The sequence below is a fragment of the Zootoca vivipara genome, chromosome 5, assembly GCF_963506605.1.
Source record: "Zootoca vivipara chromosome 5, rZooViv1.1, whole genome shotgun sequence".
In the NCBI taxonomy this organism is placed as follows: domain Eukaryota; kingdom Metazoa; phylum Chordata; class Lepidosauria; order Squamata; family Lacertidae; genus Zootoca; species Zootoca vivipara.
In genome coordinates this window covers 35,593,397-35,608,383 of record NC_083280.1, presented here as the reverse complement: position 1 = coordinate 35,608,383, position 14,987 = coordinate 35,593,397, and the positions used below count along the sequence as shown (strand labels likewise).

The following is a 14,987-nucleotide window of genomic DNA, read 5'->3' as shown; positions in this document are numbered from 1 at the left end:
ATCCCATTTTTATGGGGTTCAACTCACAGTTCTGCAACTTCTCTAGGAAAGGGACCCATTTCTACAGTTTCCAGGCAGATAATCTAATCAGCCAGTCATGTGTCTCCTCTGCAGACAACAATTGAGGCCTAGGCAAGGGGCCGGGAGGGGCCGGGAAGGGAGCTAGCTCTCTTATCTCCCTCCCTGATCTCTTGCAATCAGCTGCTGAGCTGGTTCCTTTCTCTTTCCCTCTTGTTAGCCTTTAGCTCTTTCTTAAAACAAAAAAAAAAAGCACACTCTGCCTTTAGCCCCTGGGCAATTTGGCTCCAGGGACCACGCATTCGCTCCATAAGACACACAGACATTTCCTCTTACTTTTTAGGAGGAGAAAGGTGCATCTTATGGAACGAAAAATACGGTGATATTAGAGTTAAATATATCATTGTTTTTTCAGCTTGGAGGCCTAGCTCCTCTTCATATTGCTGCTGCTCTTCCTGGTGAAGAAGGGGTTGAAATAACACGCTCACTACTTCATTCAGCTACAGATCCTAACGTAAGGGCAGAGGATGAGAATGATATATATGGACCTGATAGGACTTCATGCAAGGTATGTCCGTTTAATTCCAACCTTTGTTAGTTGTGCGGGAGAGGAGCAAGGAATTGACTTTTTTTGGCAAAAGTGTTGTGGAAAATAATTGCATTGTATCCTAAGAACTGTACTATTTATCCTGAAACATTACTTTTAGAAAGTAACGTCGTAGCAAATGCGGTCACAGCAACATATATTCAGAGAGCGGGGGAAGTTCCAGATATATACAGAATGCCTTGAGTCTGACTGGCTCTACTTTCTCTTCCTGAACTTCTTAGGCAACCTACTAACCACCTGCAGCTAAAAGGACCCCAGGCAGCTGGGGGAAAACTCAGCCCAAGACCTTCTAGGTCCACTGGTGGCATTGGGTTATATCAGTGGTTGCCAAACTTTTTTTTGGCCATGCCCCACCTAAGCATCTAATATCCTGATTGCCCCCCACATGACATATAATTCTTATTATTCAAAAAGTGAACTTCTATTCACGTGGAGGAAGCCTAAAAGGCCATTCACTGTTAATAACTCATTCTCAAATTGCCCCACTTAAAAATCCTATTGCCCCCCCCCCCTGTGGGGCGTGTGCCCCATGTTGGGAACCACGGGGTTAGATGAACCAGTGGTCTGACTCAGTAAAAGGCCTATGTTAATAAGCACTGTACAGCTCATGACTGGAGGGTATGTAGAAATGCCTTTTCAGAATAATGAAGAAGTGCAGATTTCTGAGAGAAGCAGTGAACTTTTCATAACAGGTTATGAACTCCCACTAGGCATAGTTTAGGGAGGATAGTTCTTGTTTCACTCTGGGAAGCAGACTGTGTGCCTCTTTTAAGGTGCCTGCAGCCTTCTACATTGGTGATTTTCTTTCCCATTTCTACCTGCAGAATGAGCTTACTGAAAATATATCTATGATTAAAATGAATAATGAAATGGGACCACCCAAAAGCTACCAGAAAGAATGTGCCATTATCCCAGAGGAAGGTGGGAGGACCCCTCTTCATATTGCATGTGAGAGGGAAGATGACTATGAGGTGAGTGATAGCTGTGGGAATCTCTCTTCTGCAACTTGAAAGCTCTTCTTCCCTAACTTGTGTAGTCTTCAGATGTTACATTAGTAAGGAATTTATGTTTTAAAAGAAGGAATCACATATTTCCAGCTACTTCAAACATATGGAAATCAAGGGTCTGATAATAAAGCCTGAAGTCCAGTCAGGGTGGATTTGATTTAAATCAAACTGATTTAAATCACGATTTAAATCACTAGTCAGTAAGGCTTGATTTAAATCATAGTTGATTTAAATCATAAAGACTAATTCTTGCTGGTATAACTTTATTATGCAAGTAGATGAAGATTTTTAGAATAACAACTTTTCATATTAGTTTTTTTATCCCCAGTTTAATAGGTTAATCATTCATATTTGGACAACTTTACTGTTGTACTTAGGAAGGAGAAAAATAATCATTACCTTAATAATAACAATTTAAATAGATTTATTCAACTGAAACAATAACATTTCAGCAAATGTTATTTGCTTAAACAAACATCCATGTTTGTTAACTAATTTGGCTAAACAAAAACAAAATATATATATTTTAAGAAACTTAGACTGTCAGCCCAGCCTACACATGAAAAACTTAAATACTGTCCACTCCAAACAATCAGAAAAATATTGTTTCTATTCTATTCACTGAACTTCTTGAAACTTAGCACTGAAGGGGTTGCTTCTGTATTCATAGGTTTGTAGAACAATAGGATTAAGGTCTTTTTCTCAACTCTGTTCATGTTATAAAATTTTTGCTGTGAAGAAGAGGCATGTGATCTCTGTTGAGTTAAATTCAGTTTTGAGAACTGCAAAAGTAAACCAAGCACCTGTGATAATATCTTGTAGGCAGAGAAACTGCCCAATAATCTTACAAAAACCTCTGGAAGAGGTGAATGGATTAATGGAATTTATTTACCCCAAAAATTAAACATATACAACCTTATACTACATAATTAAAAAAACTAATCTTTATTTCATGATGGAATAACCTTTGGATGGTAATATGTTTTCCTCAAAAAGCATTTTATTTAAAAAAATCCAATTTAAATCAAAAAAATCGATTTAAATAAAAAAAATCCGATTTTTTAAAAAAAATCATTGATTTTTATCCACCCTGAGTCCAGTAGCTCAGGCACCCATCCTGCTATATTAAAAACTAATCTTTAGTATGTATATATGGGCAAAGATCTGCAATCGCTGCTGGCTGACCAGGAGTCTGAATTGGTTGCCCCAAAGTGAGCACATAAACTGTTTACTGTCTTTTCATTAGACTTGTTTTAAATAACAGAAATGTATCATTAAACACATTCTGAAAACACAACTGGATATTACCACTTTTTCTTTTCAAATGATAAAATACTAGTTTCTTTTGTATCATGAACAAAACCTCACAGATCAAATAGGCTTCCTCGCATCTTCACGTTTTGAATAGTAATTACTCCGTTACACCTGTAGTGTAGTAGTTACAGTGTTGGACAAGGACCTCGGAGATCAGGGTTCAAATCTCCACTAAGCCATGAAGCTCACTGGTTGAACTTTGCTCAGCCACTGTCTCTCAGCCTAACCTACCTTCACAGGGTTGTTGTGAGGATAAAATGGGGAGATGGAGAACCATGTATGTACCTTGAGCTCCTTGGTGTAACGGTAGGAAATAATTGGGGTGATGATGATATGTGTTTGTGTATGTGTCTAAACACACACAAGCTGCCTTGACTGAACAGCCTTAACCATTTTGTAACCCTTTGAAAAGTTGTACTGTATTATTATTATTATTATTATTATTATTATTATTATTATTATTATTAGATAGTTTTTAATCTGGATGGTCCCTTGCTGGAACACTTAATATTGAAGAGCACAGATAGTTAATTACAAATCAAAATACGTGCTACAGACGTCCCTTAGCCATTCTCATTGTTTCAAGAACACATTTGCTTTTTTAGAATATTTGATTTGGTTGCTTGAATGCTTATTCTCTGTCTCCATTGCATGTCTCTCCAATTCCCCCCTCCCCCGCACAAGATAAACATCAGGTTGCTAGTCATTCTGCTGCAAGGATAGTTCTCCTACTCATTACATCGGGACAGGATATTGTGCTTTTGACAGTGAATCAGAACTATGGTGAGGGCAACAATGGAGCAGTCACAAACTTTGACCGCTAGAGGCCCTTAGCAGTTCATTAAATTAAAATGCAGCACCCTCTTTCTAGTTTGGGAAAAGTCCTGAGTACTGGTTTAAGGAAAGGTTCGACATTAACAACCGAATTGCATTTATTTTGTAGTTTGGAGGGACCAGCACAGCTAATTTGAAAGATTACTGGTTAAATTCTTGTCCAGCCAGCTACAAATGGACTGTCGTTTATAACTAGAGCCAATCTGGCAGTTCCTTTAGCTGGGAGGCTGCCTGCAGTCTAAGAATTGCTTACATAAGTGGTTTTCTTAGGAAGAAGGAGAAATACAATTTGCTCTGTTTTCACATTATACAAGAAGTTTGTATAGCAAATTTGTGAGACAGTTCTGCATCTGCTGTTGCTATGTAACATGAGAGGCAATCCTAGGATTGGGCTGAAAGCACGCAACAGCTTTAGAGGTCCTTCTTGCCCTTATTCTCTTTCAAATGGTGGTCTCATTGCCCATTCTGCTGCATTGCCGTACAATGACAAGACCTATGGCAGGGTTAAGCCATCTAAGCCAGTCTTGGAACAGAGTAAGTGCAAATAAGATGTTATAATGGAGGTTGCAACACTTGTCTAAACTTCTGACCACAACTGAGACGGGACCAAGCTAGATTTAACATAGAAGTTACATAATGGTGGCTCTCCTGTGGATTTTTAAAAAGTTAATAGCACTTGTGTGTGTGTTTGTGGCAAATAGGTTTGACCGAGGGAGCAGTTAATCCTTTCCACCCAGGCTATTTTCCTAATTTAAATCAATATCTAAAACTGCTATTTGACCTACAAGGGCAAACACACTGAGGGACCTATATGTCTCCCCCAAGGGGTGAACAGTTTGGGTGCAGGATGCAATTCGAACTTTTATTCACATTTTATTTTATTTCTGCATTGCAGGGGGTTGGACTAGATGACCCTCGAAGTCTCTTCCAACTCTACAATTCTATGATTTTATGAACTAGGAAGCAGTCTGGGGGAAAGAGTTGTTTCTGCTTTCCTTCAGCACTGAAGTCCTGTTCTGGATCCCTTCTCTGTCACCTGGTGGTCACTGTTATGTTTGTTTGTTTTAGGAAGATCTTTGTTTTTATACAAACCTATTGTATAGGATCTGTTGAATAACAAAAACTCTGGGTCTTATGGCCTGCTTTAATAGAATTTTCAACTTTAGAGGGCAAAATACTCCCTTTGAGATGAAAGCAAATCGAAGATCTCTCAGTTCCAGAATTGTACGGTACAGAAAGCAATTATACATTTGGGGAGAGAGCTTTTGGAAAATCTAGTTTCCAATTTTAGACCTGAATGAATGTGAATAGCTTTGACACTTCTTAAGCATCACTCTTTTCCTCTCCATTTCCATTCCTATTTTCTATCCACTTTTGGAGAGCTTGAATAGAGTGGTGGTTGAAAAGAGATATGATGGGAAATCATTATCTCATTGAAATTACAATAGTAAACTCTATAGGTTAAAGAGGACAAGTCCTTGTGAGTTCAGCTGGACTTATTTTCAGGTAAATGAGCATGGATGGTGACCTCAGGCCAGCTGGAGGGATAGCAGGTGATGATGGTATTTTGGTAGAAAATGGGAAATGTTAAATACATTTGAGCACCATATTTGAAGCATTTAGAGATTTCTCGTTGAACAATTAAGGTTTTTATTTGTTAATTACAGTTAACGATTGAGTCTTCTGTAGATTAACAGAACTGGAAGGTCCTATTTAATCAGCTGTATTGGTGTTGTGCCCAATATGCCATCTCATTTCGGGAGCTGATTGCTTCATTGACATAGATTTCTTACTTGGCAGTTTTGTATTGCTGCCATCGGTTACGTAAATAAAAAGTCAATAACCCAGCTTTACCTCTAATTAACTATCTGTAATTGTGGGCATTCTTTGTTTATAGCAGTTTAGTCCATTTTTTCTTATGTCTATATGAGTAGGTTTAATTCTATACTGTTGGGATTCGTTGCATCAAATCCATAACTTCTGTTATGTAATTCTGAACTGAAACTTATCAGTATGCATGTTGGTAAATACCCAATCAAATTAGCTTCAGCTTTTAACTTCACAGTTAGAGATGCAGGCATGTCTTTGTCTTAACATATTTTATTCTAAATATGTAATTTACTTTTTTAAAAAGCTGATCCATTATTTAAGTTAAAAAAAGTTTCTTCTTTATTGATCATATTTCATTCTATTTTCCTCTTCCAGAGTGCAAGCAGAGTTGTTCGTCTTCTCTTAGAACACAATGCAAATCCAAATGTTTTGTGGAGTGGCCATTCCCCTCTTTCTCTGGCTATAGCTAGTGGAAATGATCAGGTATGCTATCTTCCCTCCCCTCCCCTCCCTCCATATTTATTCTTTGAGAAAATCTGCAGACACTGTTGCCACATCAGATGGATGATTCCAGTTCTTATTTAAACAGCAATCAGTTACAAGTGGACAGTTTTAATCAATCTTATTTGAAGCTTGTAAAAGAGAAAATGTGCATATTATATAACTGAGTTATATATAGTTCTAACCTTTGTCATAATCTTACAGGACTCTAGGAGGTTACAAATCCCTATAGCACAAATGATAAATCACTTTTATAACCTGCCCAGTTTCTTAGTTTTGCTAGTATATTGATGCAGACTTCAATATTACCATTAAAAACATTATCAGATTTGGGTTGGAGGAATGAGGACAACGGTAAAGGGCAGTGACTTAAGGCCAAAGTACATTTCATTTTATTCACGCAGTTTGGCCTTGTGTGGCTGATTTATACCATGGCTGGTATAAGCACCCCTCCCCATAGGGAGGGTGGCAAAACTTTTGTTCCCACTGGGGTCCCAATCAGAATCCACCCCCCCCCCAACATGCCTGCTATTTACAATGGGAAGAAATTCTTCAATTAGCAGAGCACCCTACTCTGACCACACTGTGGGCAGCTGCCTCATAGAATCATATTCAGTCATACCTTGGATCCTGAATGCCTTGGTACTCGGACGTTTTGGCTCCCAAACGCCGCAAACCTGGAAGTGAGTCTTCCGGTTTGCAAACGTTCTTTGGAACTTGAATGTCTGACGGGGCTTCCGCAGCTTCTGATTGGCTGCAGGAGCTTCCTGCAGCCAATCGGGAAGTCACACTTTGGTTTCCGAATGTTTTGGAAGTCGAATGGACTTTTGGAACGGATTCCATTCGACTTTCAAGGGTATGACTGTAATTGGAAGAGGCCTAAGAAGGCATCCAGTCCAACCTCATGCTCAGTACAGGAATCCTGCTACTACAGCATCGTAGCAGATTGCCATTCAGTCTCTACTTAGAACGCCTAGAAACAGCTAGTGAAGAACACACATCCTTCTGAGGCTTCCACTCTCTCTTACCAAGAGGTTTTCCCTAATATTGACCTGAATTCTGCTTCCCTGAAATTTCCACCCTGCAGTCTAGTCCTGCCCACTGAAGCAAAAGAGATCAAGTCCCCATCTCTTGCATGAGAGCTCTTCAAATTTTTGTAGGCCACTATGATGTCTCCCTTTAACCTTTGCTTCTATTTAGGCTAAGCGTTCCCTTTTATTTCAACCTCTCACCAGATTCCTCACCATCTGCTGGACATGCTCAGACCTCGACTGCTACTTTTGTTGCAGAAGGTGGTGTGGTGATAGCAATGGAGGATTTGTTCACAAGGGGAGGGAGGAACCTGAGCAATCGGCCCTGTTTCATCCATCGAATTAACCTTGCCCTGTTTCTTAGCCATGCTTGTACCAGCAGCAAGATTAAGACAGAATGCCTGTCAATTCTGTTAAATGCTGTTGTGATTTAGCAGATCATTGATGTCACATTAAGCGGTAACGTGTATATTGAGATGGTTTCCAAGATTTTTCTTTGTGCTGCATTTACTCAGGCAGTGACTGAGCTTCTGGCTGGTGGAGCTGAGCCAAATCTCCCACTAGGCCAAGCAGTTGGAAGTGCCCTGTGTGCTGCCGCTAACACAACATATGAATTTAAGAGGACGCTAGCAAGTAAGATTGCATTGGTAAGAAAAGAGTTGATGCCTGCGGGTGGGGAAACAGCGAGAAAAATGGGGTAGCAGAGATGTAGGTGCAGGTAGACCTGTGAAAGTGCTGAGGGGTGCAGAGAGAGGAGAGGAGGTGACTGAGAAAAAGAGGGGCTAAAAAGTGGGGTGCAGACGTTTGATGGTGAAGAAATGAGATGACGTGTTATGGGATGTGCTAATATACATAGATGTGCATTTATTTATTTATTTTATTTCCCACGTTTCCCCAGATTAATTCTCTAATAGCAGGAGGTGCAGACATGTTGATGCCAATTACTATTGGGGATGAGACAAGAACTGCAGTGGGAACAGTGGTGGACTATGCACATTTCAGAATCTATCAGGTATCTTTTCAGTGCCTTGAGCATGTTAAAAATATGTGAACGTTGCTGCTATAATTGACAAAAGAAATCAATGCCAAGTGCCACAGATTGCTCTAGCATCTGTTCTCATTTTCCTTAGAACTCAAATTTATCTTACCATTGACCTTTTACTTCCACAAAGATTTACAGAGATTTTGATCAGACATTGCCTTTGGAAAGAAAATGAATTCACACTTGATCGCAAGGTTCCCTTTAAATTATTATTAGTAGCAATCAGCTTACAAGATCAGAGGTGATAAAAAGTGATTTTCAGGACCAACCTAATGTGACATGAAGAACATACTTGCATTTACTGTACGTGTTCTTTAAAATGCAGATAACGGCTGCTGGCTGGGGGGATGATAGCAGGTATGGAGGAGGGCAAGTTTAACTGTTTTAGAGTTCCTATTTGCATTAGGAGTACCACTTATTTAGCAGAGCAGTGCAGATGGAAATGACTACGAGGAAAGCAAGTGCAACTCAAGCTGCATGTACATTTCTTTCCTATGTGTGAACATGTCTTTTGTTCTCCGTCAACATGCATATATATACACCTCTCTCTCTGTATGTGTGTGTATTTATTTCTCAATATTTATAATTATATAAAAAGCTATATACATTTGTCTATCTTTATAATTTGCTGTTCCTGAAACTTGCTTCCAAGTTACATGTGGTTGTGAAAAGAAGAGCCCCCATAAGTCCTTGCTGCTTTTAAATGACATAGTAAAGTAAGGATAAGAGGAAGTGTTGGATTTTTGCTTTTTTTTTTTTGGAGTTGGCTGTTGTGTTTCCTGAGCTAGGGAATAGGGCAGGGTTGGCCAATGTCTGTATTCTTGGGGACTGCTCCATCCACCAGAAAGTGCTCGAAAGGCTGGAAGCCTCTTTTCTTCAACAAACCTGCCTATTCTGCAAGTAATCTAGACATCACCACTGAGCAATAAGGGCACAGCAGTTACAGAGCCCCATGCACTTGGTGATGTCTGGCTGGGGGCTTTTAAGTTCTGTTACGTATGCTCCGCTTCCCAAGTGGTATGGAAGTTCCAGGAGCAGAACTTCTCCGAGCTTCAGTTTCTTTGGAAGGAGGGATCACAGGAGACTCCGGGGATGCTTTTGTAACACTTTAAAATAATTTACAAAAAATAGAGTCATAGAGTTGGAAGGTACCTTGGAGGTCATCCAGAGCAGTGCTCTGTTCAATGTAGGATGCAACTTTAGCATCCCTGACAAATGGCCGTCCGGTCTCTCCTCCAGTGAAGGAGAGCCCCCCCCCTCCAAGGCAGCCTCTTTCACTGTCAATTTTACAGGGTGTTTTAATGCCAGTCTTACTGGTGTCATAGTGGTTTTCCTGTGCCAACATTCTCGCGCATTCCCTGCAAATATAACAAGGAAGTAGATTTTTGGGAAGGTACAGATCTGCTTCCTCGCTGGCATCTTGTGGGCGTTTGTGTTTTGCAGGATAAGAGAATGCTCCATACGCCGTACCATGCCCTATCGCCAACGGAGCGGGAAACCTTCTCCAGTCGTAAAAAGTTATTGGAGTACCTCAGTGAACGGCTTCGAGAGTGCGTCACGTCGAGAGAAAAACAGTGGGATAGAGAGGAACTTCGAAGACTCAAATATGGTGAGTCCAAGCGAAACCTTTGGAAGTATAACAATATTTTTAGGAACCTGCAGTTTGCTTGTAAGCTTTGAATTTTCACATTCAATCCTTACACTCCTCTTTTTTTTTGATCTTTTGACACTGAGACTTGAATGCACTCCAGAATTTGGCACCCCAAGGGCGAACAAGGATGGACAATGAAGCTAAATCAAGAGTAATTTTATTGCACTAAAAAGGAATTGGCATATTTGCTAATAATGTTAAGACAGAATCGATGAACGGCACAATAAGAATAGGTTGAATAATAGAGTTTGAAATTAATAGTAACTATATATGTCATTTTAAAAACATGCCCGAAAACATGTAGAAAAACAAGGATGCAGTAAATTTGGGCAGGGAAAGTGGAGGCGGTAGGATCATAGAACTGTAAAGTTGGAAGGGACCCAGTGGGTCATCTAGTCTAACCCCCTCCAATGGAAGAATCACAATCGGAGTCCCAAATCGCTGCCAAAATGGCTTTAAAATGCATCTTTATTCTGTGCAGGTGAGTTGGAGAAAAGGGATTAACATTTTTTTTGCTTCTTACTGGTAGGAGACCATGGCTTAATTATATGGGCATGGGGGAGAAGGGAAGAGTGACAGTTAGGTGATCATATCTTGGTTTAACATTTCCAGGAGGAGTCCAATTCTCTTTTCTTTAACTTTAAATTAAATTTACAAGTGATAAGAGAGGATAGCCAATATTTATAGTGAAAAAGATAGTAATCAGAGCCTTTAGTAGGAAGGGTTGCAACTCAGCTTGTCTGAGCGTGCCCTGTCTGAGTTACTGTAATGGATGTTCTCTCCTTGCCACTCCAGGCCAGAACTTCCCTTCTCAGGTGCAGGCTGCTGTTCTTAGACCCAAAGCTGGATTTAAGGGGTACTTCCTAACATTTCCTGCTATTGCTGGTGTAGCCTCAACACTACAGTGGTCACTACAGTAGTCACGGTCCTTATCCTTTATGCATTTTCTCTGTTTGGTAGTTTTTTCCTGTTCTCTTTTTGGCGCCTGCTTAAAATAGTTTTCTTTACGCAAGCCTGTCCACATATGCGCAAGTTACATGCGTTTTCTTTTTGGATATTTTAAAATACCTGTTTTTAACTATTTTTTAAAATAATATATATATATATTTAACGAACAAGTGATAGAAAATTTTGGTAAGGAAATAAATAAGGAAGGAAACAATCGATGAAAGGAACTCATTGAATTCTGAGATATTTGAAACATTAGTAATTGTTTTCAATTGTATACACGCTCTGGCTTTAGGTAAAAAAAAGCCTTTAATATCTCCATTTGCGTGTCTGTTGTTGTGCAGGAAGAAAGAGATCTGTTGTGGTAGCAATGGAAGGAGATGCACCCAGGTAAGATCAGCATATAAAAATGTAAATTCACCCTGTCCATATTAGCTTACAGAAGTCTATACGGCGCGCTGTCTTGCAATGTTTCTCTCTCTCCATTGGACCCACTTGAATAAGCCAATGTAAGCGCCCCTGTACATGTAGTGCTCAGTTAATTTACTATGATTATCTGTTAACACAGTTTTGCAGCCAACTCCCAAAGTGGTGTGAAACTACCAGTTGGGAAAAAAAACATTCAATAAACTGGAACATTGGCATTTGGGCCAGTTGCCTATAGACAGTATTTGTGTTGAAGAAACAGACAGTTCTTTTAAGACTTGCAGGTGCTTAATTGAGAGTGTGAGTTTGCAGCAGAGTGAGTCTAAGACGTTTGTGATAAGGGTAGTACTAGAAATCCAAATGTAAGTAAATAAATTCTCAACAACGCCTTTCTTAGCCGCATAATTACTTGCTATGTCCATCCCAACAAGGTAACTTATACAAATATCACAGATGTTGACTTCCACATAATTTCTCTTTTGCAGAGTCTTTAAATATTGCTACCAATGTGGGCGATCAGTTGGTGTGAACCTCTCAGTATGCACACGCTGTTTCGAGATCTTCACCTGCAGCAAGACTTGTAAAGTGAGGGCTTGGAATGAGCGCCATAAGAGAGAATGTTTCCAAGGTAGGTTGATTTGTCTGGTTGTGGGCAAAGCAAGGTGTATTCACAACGGTAAAAACAAGAGACTAGTAAGTATAGGAGCATCATAAGATCTGCTAGTATCACAAAGAGCCTTATACTTATTCCCAACCTGTGTGTGTGGATTTTTGAAAAGTGAACTTTGGCATTACATTTTTGTGGGTTTTTTTTTCTAACTTACTGATTTGGAAACACGATGCATCTCTTTACAAGTTTTGTAACCAATACAATTTGTCAGTAACTGTAAAGGATAATAGACTGTACTGTTCCATGGAGGTTCTTCATTATGCACCTGCAATATGGTGTTCTTTCACAGTGTACTTCTAGGGTGTCATAAAAGAGTAGACGTTGACTTTGCCAGATAAGTTACTGCAGTATATAGGCTCCGCAGCTCATTCTGAATTGTGTCATACAAAGGAGGCTATCTGATGTCGAAGCAGATCAATTGGTTCATCTCCCTCAGGACTGTCTCCAAAGACTGGCAGTGGCTCTCCAGGGTCTGTGGCAGAGGACATTCCCATTCCTACCTGGAGATGCCAGGGATCAAACTTGGGGTCTTCTTCATACAAAGCAGATGCTGTACCACTGAGCTACAGACCTTCCCCAAATTGATTGATTGATTGATTCTGGAATGGAAGGATGTATAATTCTCTGTGAAAAGGAGTGAGTTGAAATGCTGCAGAAAATAATCTGGTTTTATTCAAGTACCGGTAATTTCTTTTCTTCAAAAATCAGCTCGTGTACCCATCCTTGCAAGAAACAACTCTATTTGGGAAGACAAGTGAACAATTGCCTGGAATTTTGAACCTATTATTTGAGTCACAATGGGCAAAAAACAAAGATCAGCAAGTATGAATTTTATCTCTGCTATGAAAGAAATACCTGTGTGTGTATGTACAGGTCTGCTGGTACTGGATCAAGATCAGAATTCACATTTATTTTTTTTAAAAAACCCAGCGTTTTTGTACAGGAAAATGCAGGAACCTTTAAGAGAATGTTACAGTATATGTTGGAACTGTTGAGCTCCCGTTTTGCTGTCCAACTGGAAATAACATGAAGTATTGCCAACTTTGCTGTTAAGAGGGAATTATTTTATTTCCTATGTTTGATTCAAATGTGACTGAAATGTACTGGATTTTGGAAATTATGGCGTGCAAGAGTCTAGACTAGGACTGAAGAGAGAGACTGATAGTATGCAGAGTGACATGACATTTTGGCTGAGGTACTGCACAAAAAGTCATGGCTACAGCACATAGGTGGTGAAGACAGATGGCTTTATTTATCATAGCTCAACTCCTGGAACACTTGGACTTGAAAGTTAAGTAGAAGATTGATAAGAGAATGGCCACAAAAGGTGGTGAAGACTCATTGATTTGAACTGGAGCAAGAAGAAGATTTCTGCTACCGCAAAGAGGACCTAGAAGCAAAGAATTCTATATACGAATATGATGTGCGTTTAACCATTGTTTCCCCCCATAAAGGATACCATTCAGGTCTTTTTGAAATACTTTTTTTGTTTACGTTTTGCTGATGTGATGAAAAAATAAAATAAAAATCCTTATTTAGGATTGAAGAGGGATGAAGAGATCTGGCCTTTAAGAACTTGACACATTTGAAAGGAGCAAGCATGGCTAAGATTTTCCCAAACTACTAGAGACTGAACTCAGGATATGTTAATTTTAAACATCAGAAATTCTCTGTCTATAGGTAGTGGGAAAGAAAGTCTGAGAAGATACTGACTTCCTCTTTCTCTACAGAAAAAATAGATGCCATAGATAATATCAATAAAGGCTTCCACATGCTGGACAACACTGTGCAATCTAATATTGCTTTGCTTATGCTAAACTTGCCAAATGGTTGCGGATCTTTTGCCCACAAAGAATTGGACCAAACGTTCATCAAACAGTTTGAAAATCAGGGATGTGATTCATATCAAATTTAGTTACATTTGAAACCATGAGCCTCGGACAGATGCAATATCAGGCCACTTAACAAAGGAAGTTGGAAAATAAATACTATTTATAAAGTGCTCCATGGGAACATTCACTACAAACACCACCTACAGTGTTATTTCTCAGTATAGGGATACAGAATGGTGCTTCCATGGATGAGAAATTTTTGAACACTGTTTTGCAGTGAACAGCATTTCCCTCATTGAACCAGGCTGGATAATACAGTGAGATCTCTGTCATACAGAACAGATCACTGATTGGATAGGACATAAAGTTCCACTTCAGTTCTTCTAGCCAATAGGATGTGGTTTAAGTGAAGATGAATAGATCATTGGTAGTGATTTTTTTTAATTGTAGCTGCTGATTTTCATTTGTAGAATTTCCAGTGATCATTGATGTCAATTGCAGAAAACCTGAGGGTACATTCACATGAAAACCGTTGAACAGTGTTACTTATTAGCAGGAAGGGATATCTGTGCCGCTCGCTTCCACATTATATACATGGGTACATTCCCACGTTCAATCAGTCAAGAGGTGACACCCCAGAGTTCTCAATTGGCTTTGATTTCTAGAGAGGGATGAGTCAGAAACAAACATTTCCACAAACAATTCTGGGGTGGAATTCTGCATTTCTCTTTTTGAAGAATATTCTTGCTCCTGCTTCACCTTAACTTCCTCTCAGAGAACACAGCTGGAGTTTAGATACGTTAAGGTACATTGAACTGAACTGACTGTTCATGTGAATGTAGTCTTAAGAAAACCATTTATGTAAAGACAAAACTGTAATTTCTGTTTGGCATGCAATATATGTTGAAATGATTGCTAAAGTGGAAGCATGTACACTTTATGAATATATGTAAATGGATCACAATCCTTTGTTAATTCTATCATTGCAATAAATTAAATCTCATCATTTATTTTTACACTATAGAAGTTACTTGTAGCTAGCACTTCCATGGAAGGCACAATTCTTTTGAGGCGTTCATAATGTTGTCTTAATGTTGAACATTCTGAAATGTCTTTACACCTTGTTTTATTGCTGCAAAAGATGATAACTCTACAGCTGATTTTTGTGAGGAAGAAGAAGAAAGTGATTTGGATGGTAAGTAAGCAGTCACTATTAATCTGTTATTTTGTTTTTGTTTTTGTTTTCCATGGTCAGTAATTGTAACAATCAGCTGCT

General features: G+C 39.2%; 1 protein-coding gene across 2 annotated transcripts in view; it reads left to right on the top strand.

The window, feature by feature from the left end:
- The window catches only part of ANKMY1 (ankyrin repeat and MYND domain containing 1), a 31,517-nt gene that overhangs the window by 13,174 nt on the left and 3,356 nt on the right, over positions 1-14,987 (top strand). The window contains exons 9-17 of one of the 2 annotated variants that reach the window (XM_060274570.1): positions 434-586; positions 1,450-1,596; positions 5,986-6,093; positions 7,658-7,789; positions 8,041-8,154; positions 9,628-9,793; positions 11,128-11,173; positions 11,695-11,837; positions 14,853-14,906. In XM_060274570.1, coding sequence (XP_060130553.1) covers positions 434-586; positions 1,450-1,596; positions 5,986-6,093; positions 7,658-7,789; positions 8,041-8,154; positions 9,628-9,793; positions 11,128-11,173; positions 11,695-11,837; positions 14,853-14,906 — 1,063 coding nt within the window. The remainder of the gene's footprint in view (positions 1-433; positions 587-1,449; positions 1,597-5,985; positions 6,094-7,657; positions 7,790-8,040; positions 8,155-9,627; positions 9,794-11,127; positions 11,174-11,694; positions 11,838-14,852; positions 14,907-14,987) is intronic. The other variant, XM_035133997.2, reaches the window with a different exon arrangement.